Genomic DNA, 12,910 nt, shown 5'->3' with positions numbered 1-12,910 from the left:
ATGGCAGATGTGAGAAGTTTTAAAAGAGATCATAGGCCTGCAAAGCCCAAATATTTATTACCTGTCTCTTTACAAAAAAAAAACAACACACAAAAAAACGTTCACTGATTCCTGATCTATTCTAACTTTCTCTTGTATGTGAAGCTTAAGAGACAAAAAAATGGAAGACATTTTGATTTATTTACTTAAATATTCAGAGCCTAGAGTTTAGCTCCTTGACACTGGCTAACACAGCCAAACTCTCATACTTATAAAATTTGAGATTTGAAAGAGTGTATAAAAAAGAAGATATTTATTGTATTTCTCACTTGAGGGAATATGTCTGACTAGGTAATCTAATTTAAAAATACCCTAAACTATTTGCATTTCTCAGTATCCCTTTTGTGTCTGTAGTTAAATAGTTTATTAAGTCTTTATAAACTATATGCATATACTGTCCCTCCCTTATCTCATAGGAAATTTTGTTATAGTCAAAGAATTTCTGGAATTTTAATCTATTAACTGACTAGCAATTCTACACTGGTTTATTACTTAGGGGATGTCTCTAATATTCATTACTCAGTTCATTTCCCCGTCATTTCATTTTTGAAAGCAAAATACAGCCTGGCTGTTCCCAACTCACCTCTTGCTTCTCATGGGCCACTCTCCACCCTCTCGCCCCTCCCTCTGCCATGGCCCCCTCCGCCCCCGGTTCCATATCACAAAAGTATCAGTGGAGCTGAGTGACAGTTGCAGATGGTTTTCTATCCTCTTGCTGTTGGACACATTAATACTTTTAAGGTGAAAGAAAGTAAATATTTTTCTACTGACTCTCTATAAATGAGACACAGAAATCCATCTGAGTTACTTGATCTAAGTATTTTAGAAGGAATAAGCCTGTGCTCTGAGCAGGTCACGTGGGTCTTAAACAGGCAAGAGGTAGATCTGTTGTGGTTCAGAGTTTAATTTATAAAGCTTACATGTTCCAAGGCCTGAAGAAAAGTAGGGACCAAAAAACAAAGATGTATGCTATCTTACTAATTTAATCATCATATTATCTGTCTATATAAAAAAACCAAATATTAAAAATCTTCCTACCTAATCAACCTATTCAAAATAATTGAGAAATTGTCATTAAAACTAGCTATTTTTAAAAAATATTTAAAGTACATTAAACTATTATTGTTTTCATGGAGCTTTAAAGAATCTAAATCTATAAGTTTTGCTTTAGAACATACTTAAACAGTAACGTAATGATTGGGGATTAAAATCTTCCTTTATGTTCAGATTCTGTTAAAAGCAACAGGTCATTTTCAAGTTTTTCCAGATATTATTACCTATAAAAGGAATATCAGTAATATCCTGAAGGGGCAAGTACTAGCTCAAGTCAATTAGTAAATTTTCAGAAATTTTATAAGCTGGTTGTTAAATCCTTGGTGGCTTCACACCATCCAAGGTAGGAGTATCTATACCAGGGAAATAGGCAGACTCTGGATATAGAGCTACCTTTGTCTACGTGGTTTATCAGCACACCATTGAGTATATTTAAATCAACCATGTTCCTCAAAGTTTTTATCCAGGGATGAAATGTCCTAAAATTGATTTATGATCATAATTGTTGTACCAAACTTTAAAGTCATTAAAAATTATTGAGTGTATATACTTGAAATGAGTGAGTTTTATCATTTCTAAAATATATTTTAATAAAACTGTTCAACAAAAATGTCAGCATGCGCTAATGGCTTTAAGATTCGATAAATGAAAAACAAAGCCACATTTACTCAGCACTTCTGATGGATTTATATTCTATGCAGATTATATTCTCAACCTTGGGCTCATTCTGGAATCACTTGGAAAGTTTAAGAAGAAAACGTTCACTTTCAAGATACTGATGTCATTACTCTGGTCTGTGGCCTGGACAGAAATTTTTAAAAACTTCTTGGTTGATTGCAGTGCACAGCAGGGTTGAGAACCACAACTATGGAGCAATTTCCTTAGATAATTGTAGCTCACTTGTTGTTATAGAAACCATACTCATGTGCTTAATAAATATCCAGGCTTTCTAAATTACAGAAGTCTGGACATAAATGCATACTTTTGGAGTGTTTCTATATTGTATTGAACATCTATTCTTTTCACACAGAGAGAAGGCACAGATCTGTTTCCTTGTGGGTTTCACCTATAGTTGCTTCCTGCCCTGGGCTTTACGGTGGGAAGAGACATCATCTAGCCCACTTTGTCTTTTAAGTGAGTGCCAGTGTACTCAAACACAGAGTTTAAGCTCAAGGACTGTTTTATTAAGGACCACAGTTGAATATCTCCTTTGGATCTCTTCTCTTTTAGGGCTTCCTACTGACTGTGGGCTGAGAATATAGATAAGAATTATACTTTAATCATTTTAAAACGCTCTAAGTGAGAGCGCAAGTGTCCAGCTGTAGTGTCTGGACTTGTGACACCCATTTTGGATGCTCAGGGGCATTTTACTTTTTTTCTTTGGGGAAATCTAGAAGGATAATGATACCCTGGAACTCTGATTTCCTGAGAAGAAATGTTTACTTTGTAGAAAATTCTAACTGTTGTATCGGATTTGCTTTCTGAAGGTAGAGTTCAATTCTGAGACCTCAAATTTAAGATCTAGAGACAGGATTTATTGAGAACTTTTACAATAATACAGCATGAAAGACACAAGGGGTGCCATCTCAGAGGAGAGAGATTTCTTCCCTGCTTCACTGTTTCTCTGGTTAAGAACATGGGCTCTGATAGGTTGGAATCCCAGCTTTGCCTTTTAATTAATGTGTGATATGGCAAGTTATTCAACCCTTTTGGTGTTCATTTTCTTTCTTTGTAAGATGAAGACAATAACAGTTCCTATGTCGTTGGGTTGTGAAGATTTGAGCTGTTTATTAGGGAAGGTGCACGTTTTGCCTTTCGTGAATCACAGGTGTCAAAACCAGCCTCACCAGCCTATTCCCAGTACCTAGGATAAAGGTTCAAATATTTCTAGGAAATCCCCTATTCCTCTCTTGTGTAATATTTGTTTATTTGATTAGATATCCTGATGAGTTGTCTCATCTGGTTCCTTCTTAAAGATGGGACAATGATGACTCCATCTACTTAAACTTATTACCTGTTTGAGGCAGAAATTATATCCTCTTTCTGAGTTGCTAGTATTTCAAGGCTCAAAGTTGCCCCCCCTCCCAGACATGCATACATACAATAGCTCACAAAGGCAGTGTCAGGAGAAAGAAAGGCATATGGACATTGCTGCAAACACTTCCTCCTTTCTCTTTTGAAAAAGTCCCTCTCCTGTAGAGTGGGGTAGGCTTTCTGTTTAACTTACCACCAACAGTTTAGAGAGCAACCAGATTAATATAAAAAAAAAAAGCAACATCAACTCATACATCCCAATTCTGTCCCTACTCTCAGAGAATGTCCAGCATTTGATTTTTGTCTCATTTGCTGCATCTACCTGATTTCACATCTGGAAAAAAATATGTGCTTTTATAATGCCATTGGCCCCAACCAGGAACACAGCTAACAGACCCAAATGAGTGAAGTGGAAGGGATAGAAGATTGGGGTGGCAGAAGGCTAAAGATAATCAATCATTAATCAAAGTGAGTATTAGGGTGGGAACGGGAGTTAATGTTCACCCAAGAAGTGCTTTGAAAAGTGGATCTGCTCTCTTACCCCAAGTCCTGGAGCAGCTCAGTCTCTCCATCCGATCTGCTCCACAGATCTGAAGGATCCCGGGTGCTCATTTTCCCTTCTAGACACTCTGCTCTGCCCATTCGCACTCCTCACGCCTGCGGAGCCCCTGCCAGGTGCTATGGGGGAAGAGGCAGAGAAATGAGCCCTGCTGCTGTTCTCACACTGTCCTCTTTGAGACAAGCCAGCTGTGAGTCTCCAACCAGCAAGGAAGCGAAACTTGGTTACCCCTCCTATCAACACTCACCGCCCTGGCCCGAGGCACTGGCAGAGTGCTCTGTCAGTCAGGAAGTATGCAAACTTAGCTCCTACACTGAGAACACACACTCTGCATCGGGCAACCTGCAGTTCCTATCAAAGGAGACAAAGATGACTGCACTCCAACTGGGACTGGACAATTAATTCAAACTCCCCTCGTGAAGCCAGTTTCCCCTTAGTGCTACTAGCCTCCGGTTTGTAGCGGACGACATGCATGCACTCATTCAGCACACCTGGAGTCTCACAAACGAATATACAGAACACTGAGGAAGCTCCTATTTCAGCAACATCTTCAGAGAGAAAAAAATCAGAGTCAAATCATTAACTTAAATCCTGAAGTCTGGATTTTAGTACTTTCTCAATATTTCTGCTTCAAATATCAAAGTTTCCAACGTACACTTGATGTTCAGGTTGGCATGATGCAGAGACAATGATTGTTTCCTCCACGGAAGAAAGATAAGGTGAAAAGAAGGTAGGAAAAGTTGGGCGTGCTAGCCTGTCGCCCACTACTGGGGATTGTCAGCACTCCGGCCACTTCACTCACTGGGCTTACAGCGCTATTGCTTTGTGTCCAGGTAGATGGGTAGAGAATTCCACTGCCTCAGAGTCCTAAAGGGACTGTGTGGTAACTGAATCTTTGGGAGCTGGACAAAGTACAGTAATAAAATGGATAAAGAACATGTGTTGCTTCCTGCCTTCTCTCTGTATGCACCTGCAGGAGAGGATGTGCTTCTGGTCTCATTCTCTCTCTCTCTCTCTCTTTCTCTCTCTCTCTCTCCCTCCCTCCCTCCCTCCCTCTCCCTCCTTCCCCGTAGCCCCGCCCTGACTCACTCAGGGGTCACCAGAGCGCTCTATAACTTCTCCCAGTGCCATCTGGGGACCAGAACTACTGGTATCACTTGGAGCTTATCAGAATGCAGAATTTCGGGTTCGCCCCAGCCCTTCAGAACCAGCATCTCCATTTGAACCAGATCCCCAAAGTGAATGCCTGCATATTCAAGTTTGAGGAGACTTCTTCACAGGGGCGCAGAGACAGCGGAGCGATTCCAAAAGGAGAGACTGACCTGCGCCTGGTATCACTCTGCCTTTCCTTGAGGTCCTCCCCTCTCACTTCCGTGTGTCTGCCATCTGTGAGAACCTGGTTTCCTCCGACTGCCACAAAGAAATTCTTGCGTGTCTAGAGACAGCCTGGGGAAACTAGCTCTGATAACCCGCACTGATTGTATGGGAGCATTTAAAACATTTAAAATCCTTCCGGGTACAGTTTGCTCTGAGCGAAGTGCAGGATTCACTTGCAGCGGAGGCAGGTCCTGCCTGGACAGAGCGGTGCTGAATGTGCCTGCCGCAGAGATGGGGGGGCCGCAGGCAGCAGACTTCCTGTTCCCTTTCTATAGCCCTTTGCTTAGTGTTTTAGGTAACTATGTTGTTTCTGTTCTAGCAAATTCTGGTTTCTCTTTTTTTTCAGCCTTATATTCCCCCAGAAAAGTAGCAGAGTTTACTAAGATGAGCCTCTTCCCTTTTTCAATCTTCCTGCTACTGTCCCTTTCTCATTTTGCTCTCTCATCTGTTATCCTCTCCTATGATGCCATTGTTTAACTTTGTCACTTATTCCGTTTTCCCCAGGACCCCTCCTTTCCCACTAAACCCTTGCTCCAGTAAGTACACGTGTAAGTTGTAGCGGTACCAGTTGCTGCCACATTACTAGATGGTTTCAACAAAGTTTCTGGGCATTCATAAAACTACTAGTATATTTTACATTAGATTGTTTGGAGGGTATAATATTTTCAGTGAAAGAAATCACAACTTTTGCTTCTTATTTATTTCAGTAATCTCTTCAATGGTACTGGTTCATAGAGCCTAATTTGATCCTGGCATCGGACATAGAAATGGACACAAACAAACCACCTCTTTTCAACATTTTCGAACATCTTATTTTTTGTTGGAAAATATCTTATTTATTTATGAAAACTATTAGGCCTTGTTTTTGGAATGGCAATCCTGCTCAAATGATCAATGTTCTCCTAAAGAGAATGTAGGGAGAACGTTTTCAACTAGTTAGAATTTCCTTATTAGAAGAATGAGCTTCTAACACTAGGGACTGTTCTAAGAACTTTATAATGAAAACAACTCCATGTAATGGAAGACCCTTTTTTATCTTTTTCCAATTTATGTATCTCTATAGAAAACACGTATCACAATGTCTGCTTTTCATCTGGCACCCAAAAGTGGCAATTCCACTCCCACCCTCCGCAGTGGGAGTGGTTCTCTGAGCTCCCTTTGCTGCCTATTTACTGTGAACCAAGCACTCATCTTCTCCACCATTTATGTTGGTGGAAAATAAAGAATACATTTCTTTTTCTTTTTCTTTTTTTTACATTCTTTAAAGGGAAACTATGGCTTGGAATTACTATGGACTGGGGTACCATAGCTTGGGGTAAAGGGATCCTTACTCTGTTTCCCACCCATGAGAAAGAAAAAATGATCATTTCATGTTAAATTGGAATAGGGAAACAACAGATAAAGAAAGAATTAACCACTGCTTTTAGCTGCAGGTCAGCTCTCCAAAAGAAGGACTTTCATCTCTTCTAATTCTGTGGCAAGCTCAGGGCTGCCACATTGCTTTTAAAAGTATTGGAATTTAAAAGACTGGGAGAGCCACCAGCTCTGTGTTCTCTGCCATAGTTATGTGATCACTTAATACAGTCTCAAAGGCTAAGGAGTTATTAGTCTTGAATTAATAGGGATTTTATTTCATTTCCTTCTCTGGTCTATATAAGTAGTCTTAACTTCTTTTTTGAATAAGGCTTCTGGATATGGCTATAACTCGTGAAGTTCAAGATGTAAAATTCACTCTAACCTTTTCCTTTTTTTTCCGGAGAGTTTCCACATAAAAAGAAAGGAAAGAAACACTTTGGACTATCCCTTTCTAATACATTCTTTAAAAAAAACACTTTGGATTATCCCTTTCTAATACATTCTTTAAAAAACATAGTTTCTTGGGTGATTTAAAATTCTGAAAAATTAAGCCATGGTGTAAATTCCCAGGTGCTCAGGAAATATTTTATAAAGGTAAAGTTTGGTCATTGAGAGATGACATTGATGACCAAGTGGATATCTCAGCTAAGCAGATGGATATCCAAGTGATGGTGAGAAGGCAGCTCTGTTCTCTCCTTCTGAGTTCTGTGAGTTAAGACTGGTCATATAATTCATCCACTGTCGTACCTGCCACCCCCACTGTCTGGCTTCTCTTCTCACCATTCCTCTTGGGAGTTATTCTACTTGCCTTAGGTCAATTTTTCTTCACCGACCCATCTAGGCTATGTGGTATACGGACCTAACCTTTAACTCTGACTTGTGTTTAGGCTTCTGTGTTCTTCTTAGCTGTTACATGTGGAATCTCATTTCCATCTTCTTCCAGATTCCTCACTATTTAAGGGGCCTGCATCAGACCATCATGGCCCATGTTCTGTCTACATGGATGTCATTGCTCCTTTCTTATCTCCCAAATTTCTCAGGACAGCTACTCAATCTGCCATGTACAGTACTTATCTCTGTTTCTACATAACTGTCTCCAGATCTCTGTTTCTACATGGCTCACTGTTTTTTGAGGATGCACACATGGGGGCTGGAGGTGACCTATTTCTTGTAGTTGGTGTGTCATAGCCATATCCAGACAGCTTTAGCATAGGTTCCTCCAGGGAACTGGATTAAGTTAGACTTGAGAACTCTCTCATAGTTTATCCAGAACCACTCAAGCCCCATTGTTAAGTAATATTGATCATATCAAACTCCTTCTTTACTTAGAAATATTCCTCTCATTGGTCATTTTAGGCAAACAGATTTCTTGATGTATTTCTCAATGTAAAACTCTATTCATTAGTGTGAGAGAACTCTTAGAGGAGAGCTTATGTCTTGTTCATTTTTATACCTTTCCCACTCAGCATGGTACCTGGGGAGTAGTCGCAGCTTGATAATTCTTGTTCAATTCATGGTAGTGACTCTTTTTGAAGATTTTGATAGAAAGCTAAAAATTGGACTGTCTCTTTATTTTGGACATTGTGTCAGTTTGAGTTTCTGGAAGGTAGATGTCCAAGATGGAACTAAAAGTGCAGGAAATGGGAAGGAAGAAGGAGGAAGACTGGGAAAGCCTCTGACTATGGTGTGGAGCCGTGGGCTAGCTTCTAGAGCTGCCATGACAAAGTACCATACACTAGGTAGCTATTAACCACAAAAATTTAATCAGCTTGGGAGATCAGAAGTCCCAAACCAAGGTGTCAGCTGCATTGGTATTCTTCTGGAGGTTCTGAGGGAGGATCTGTCCGATGCCCCTCTCATGGCTTCTGGTGGTGGCTGGCAACCTTTAGTGCCCCTTGGCTTGTAGATGCATCACTTCAACCTTTGCCTCTGTCTTTACACTGCGTTCCTCTAATGGCCTTCTTGTGAGGACACTTGTCACTGGAATTAAGGACCACCCCAATCCAGTATGACCTCATCGTAACAAATTATATCTATAAAGAATCTATTTCCAAATAAAGTCACATTCTGAGGCTCTAGATGAACATGGATTTTGGGGGGATACTATTCAAGTTAGTATACATGACACCTGTGAAGGGAGAGAAAGTGAAAGGAGAATTGGGTACAAAGGGCCTCAGTTCCGATAAAGTCTCCATTAGATCGACAGGCAACCCCAGAACCACGATGGCTGGTTAGAGAAGTTTACATTGGGCAAGTATAGTCCAGCATTGGTGTCCTCATTGCCACAGCCCTCACATTAGGTCTTTTCTGAAAAGAGTTTGTGGTGGGCTCCTATGGTTGCCACAGAGGAGCTTAAACATAAAAGTTCTGTTGTAATAAACATCCAAACCTGTAGAGAATTTTTATAAGAGTTGATTTGAGCCAAACTGATAAATATATGCTGGCCAGCAAAATTGCAAGTGCTCTGCAGAGGAACAGTTTTGCAGCTTTTTCTTTTCTTTTTTTTTTTCTTTTTTCTTTTCTTTTCTCTTCTCTTCTCTTCTCTTTCTTTTTTTTCTTTTGAAATTAAGCAGGGGACATAAGGAAGACTGGAGAAAGCAAGGTGGGGATTGGATTACAGGCTCTTTCATGTGCTCTCTTGAGGTGGGTTAATGGAAACAATTGGCAGGGCTTGCTTAAGGCAAAGATAAACCTTTTACTAAAAAGTTACATGCCTGAGGTGTGACTACTCACCATGACCTGTCCATTTAAAAATTATGATCAGATCACCCTGTGAGATTACTTCCCATAGAACCCTTTTTTTTATTCATCCAAATGTCTCTTCATTTTTATCAAATAATTATGACAGAAGACTAGCTCTGGAGCAGCGGAAAGACTGCAGTGAGCACCTCCCAATGTCCCCAGACCACTGATTGCCTTGGGAAGAAAATCTATGTGACAATCAACCAGGGCTTTCTGGAGTCCTGACTCCCAGGGTCCAGGCATGTCAGTTGATCAGTCCGCCTCCAGACAAATCAGACAGCTTGTCGGAAGCTCACACCCAGCAGGCAGCTCCCCAATCTTTCCCCTTCCCTCCTTCTTATGCTCCTCTTCTCTACTGTTTCCCCACTTTTCATTTTCAAGATTTAAGCTTAAACTCCATTCTCAGCTTGTTTTACTTAATATGAAATATTTGTTTGATTCATTAAACCAGTGACTTGATGTAATTCCCCCTTATCATCTTGAAGGGTTTGAAGGTTCTACAGAACAGGTGTGTAGTTCACAAAGCCCAGTCTAGGAAAAATGGAGAATCAGGAGCTCCTGCAGCAGGGGGAAGCCCTTGTCTTGCATTGAGCTTCCCTAGGAATCTCACTGGATATGTTACCCAGGAAAAGCTCCATTCTTTCAACACTTCCTGAAGGCCATATGCACCCCTCATCCACTGTACAGTCATAGTAGATCCAAGTTCACATGCTCCATCTGGGCCATGGGAATGGAATGGCAAGCATCAAGTTCATGGCTTTTCCGGACTTTATCTCTGTTCCTACCAGTATATTCAGGTGCTTTGTTATTGAAGTATGGACAGGGCATCTCCTAGATTATTAAAACAAATACATATTTAGCACTCCACCCCCTCTTCAAACTAGCTCTTACTTCCTCCTTACTCCTCCTTGAACTCAGCTCACTTTTGACTAAGGGCTTTGTAATTACTTTTCCTTAGCTCTCTCTCTTCTGACATCTTACCTGGTTTCCTTTTTCACTGCACTCAGGTATTTTGTTCAAAAATCACTTTCTCAGAAAGAGCTTCCCTAACTACCACAGGCCTGTCATTCCTATTTCTTTACCCTGCCTATTGCTTCAAAACGTTCAGTATTGGTTGTTAAATACTAAAATATTCCATACAAGTTTGAAATAGACACTGTTCTGAATCCTTAAGTATCTCCCTTTCATCTAGGCCACCCATGTTCCCCAGACCTCTGGTACCTTCCCACGCTTCTCCAAATGAGGGAGCCTTCAGGGACCAATCTAGCACTAGGGCTGGGCATCTGTCTCTTCAGTGCCTGTGACATGCTAATTGTGCATTTAACAGGTGTATTGCAGTATAATTTACATACCATAATATTCACTTTCTTCAAATGTACAATTCAATTATTTTTAATAAATTTACAGGTTGTGCCACCATCAATACAATCTAATTTTAGGATGTTTTCATCTCAAAAAGATTGTTTGTACTCATTTGCAGTCTAAATATTTTAGTTATCACTTCTGTTTAGCTCTACCTGAATTAATTACATAGGATATTTACTTACTTGTGGTGGCAAATAAATTATATTATAAATAATTATATATCATCTATCTATCTATCTGTCTAATCTCCCATCTGACATAATCTTCAATGTGACCCTTGTCACTCCCTCATTAAGAGTCTTGGTCTTCAACACCCATGATGCCATATTTTTGAAAACTCCCAGAAATAACTGGGAATATGTGAGGGATGAAGGCAGAGGTTCTGCTTCTTCTAAGAGGGGCATGAGTGTAACCTAGGATATTGAGGTCAGTCTTCCATGTATTTTGTGCCCAAACCCAGCATTGGCATTCAATTAGTTCTGCACAGTCATAGGGAGCCAGGCTGATTGGTATATTGTTGACATTTTCCAACAGACAGTATTGAAAAACTATGTGCTCAAATAAAAAACAGAATCATTGGATAAAGAAGATGTGGTACATCTATAAAATGGAATACTACTCAGCCATAAGAAATGATGACATATTGCTATTTACAACAGCATGGATGGACTTTGAGAACATTATACAGAGTGAAATAAGTAAATCAGAAAAAGCTAAGAACTATATGATTTCACACATAAGTGGGATATAAAACTGAGACTCATGGACATAGATAAAAATGAAGTGGTTACCAGGGGAAGGAGGAGGGGAGTAAAGGGGGACAAAAGTAGAACAGAATCATCTTCAGTGGTTATAAAAGAACAGCTTTTCCTGTCACTGGTTATATTAGTCATTTTCAGAGGAAGAAATAGCTGATATATTTAACTGGAAAAAGATTTAGGTATATTTAGAAATATTCAAGAGACTTCTGAAATGCTAAAAAGAAAAAGGTGTGACCAACAAAAGAAACTGAACAAGGAACCATAAAAAAGTTAATAACGTAACTATAAATTACTAGTTTCCATAATCACTTCATTTGGATATTATGAACGTTATATTAATTAGACAGAACAGGTTTCATTATTCTTGTTATTTTTTAATAGATGAAAAAATTGGAGCTTAGAAATGTTAAGGAACTTATTAGTAGCACTGGGAAGAGAATTTGAGTGTGTCAGTTGGAGTCCAGATTAGAAAAGAAAATATATTCCAGATATTTTATTCAAACAGGGATATAATAGATATAATATAGAAAACTGGCCAGAAAGATGTTGAGAGAACAAGAGCAGTAAGAGGAGGATCATGAAACAGTAACTTGCTCTGATATAAGTCACACTTGTTGATGACCTGAGGGACACACTGCCACTGCTGATCTGGGAACCCAAGAGGACACATCTCTGTTGATAACAGCTGAAAACTGGCACTAACACTTCTGAAAGTTGCAACTCCCACCGTTGCTGCTGAATACACTGTTGAAAGCAGAAATTTTAAAAAATATATTTTTCTTTCTTTCTCTAGTCTCCCAGTTAGCAAATTCTTTCTGGAAGACAGCTGGCAAGTGAATCAATGAAATGTAGTTTGTAGGCTTCCAGCCTCCTGTGACATAAGGAGAGCTGAGAAGGTCAGGAATGGAGCTAAGAGTCATAATGTTTTTATTCTAGGTTATTTCCAGTAGATCTTGTTCTCTCCTGTGTTAGTTGGGATATACTAAATTGCTACTTCAGATAGACCTAACATTTGTTACTTCAACACAGAGGAAGTTTAACTCTTATTCACAGAACTCTCTAGCATAGATAGATATTCAAGTCAGTGGAGGCAACCCTTCACAAGACAGTCACTGACAAACCAGGATGGTGGTGGTCATACCATTGTAACACAAGGATTTCAAAGTTTTTCTAGTTTTATAAATCCAGTCATCATGGAGGAGGAAGTGAGGGAGGTGTTTATGAGCTGGGCCAATGAAAGGTACACATAATCTCTCACATTCTGCTGAGATAATTTACTGGTGATTCTGCCCAACTGCAGCAGAGCTTGGAAGTGTACTCAAACTGTGTTTCAGGAAGAGAGCAGAATGGATCTCTTCATGTTGCTCGTGGTGCTTGGCACACCTCCCATAAATGTACAGTCCTGCTTTTTGAACCTTCAAATCAGTTCGTTAGGCACAGAATGAAGATACCTGGCTTTGAAAAAGTCATCTGAAAAAGAGTTGAGGGTTATTTTACTTACTGTAAACATCCTTGATATGTACAGCCAAAAAAAACTCCCCCAAACCAAAAAGAACTCAAGGCAAAACAAAACCCCCAAAATGATTAGGGACCCTTTAGACAATATTAACAGAAACAAATGGCA

The 12,910-nt window shown here is 39.7% G+C and overlaps 1 protein-coding gene across 2 annotated transcripts in view; it reads right to left on the bottom strand.

Moving 5' to 3' along the window:
* DAPP1 (dual adaptor of phosphotyrosine and 3-phosphoinositides 1) overlaps positions 1-4,098 on the bottom strand; it is a 74,230-nt gene extending 70,132 nt beyond the window's left edge. The window contains exon 1 of one of the 2 annotated variants that reach the window (XM_066384719.1): positions 3,668-4,098. In XM_066384719.1, the coding sequence (XP_066240816.1) occupies positions 3,668-3,768 (101 nt within the window). In that variant the 5' untranslated portion in view covers positions 3,769-4,098. The remainder of the gene's footprint in view (positions 1-3,667) is intronic. The other variant, XM_066384717.1, reaches the window with a different exon arrangement.
* Between the last annotated feature and the right edge of the window lie 8,812 nt (positions 4,099-12,910).

The sequence above is a fragment of the Saccopteryx leptura genome, chromosome 5 (genome assembly GCF_036850995.1).
Source record: "Saccopteryx leptura isolate mSacLep1 chromosome 5, mSacLep1_pri_phased_curated, whole genome shotgun sequence".
NCBI lineage: Eukaryota > Metazoa > Chordata > Mammalia > Chiroptera > Emballonuridae > Saccopteryx > Saccopteryx leptura.
This window is presented reverse-complemented; position numbering and strand designations above follow the sequence as displayed.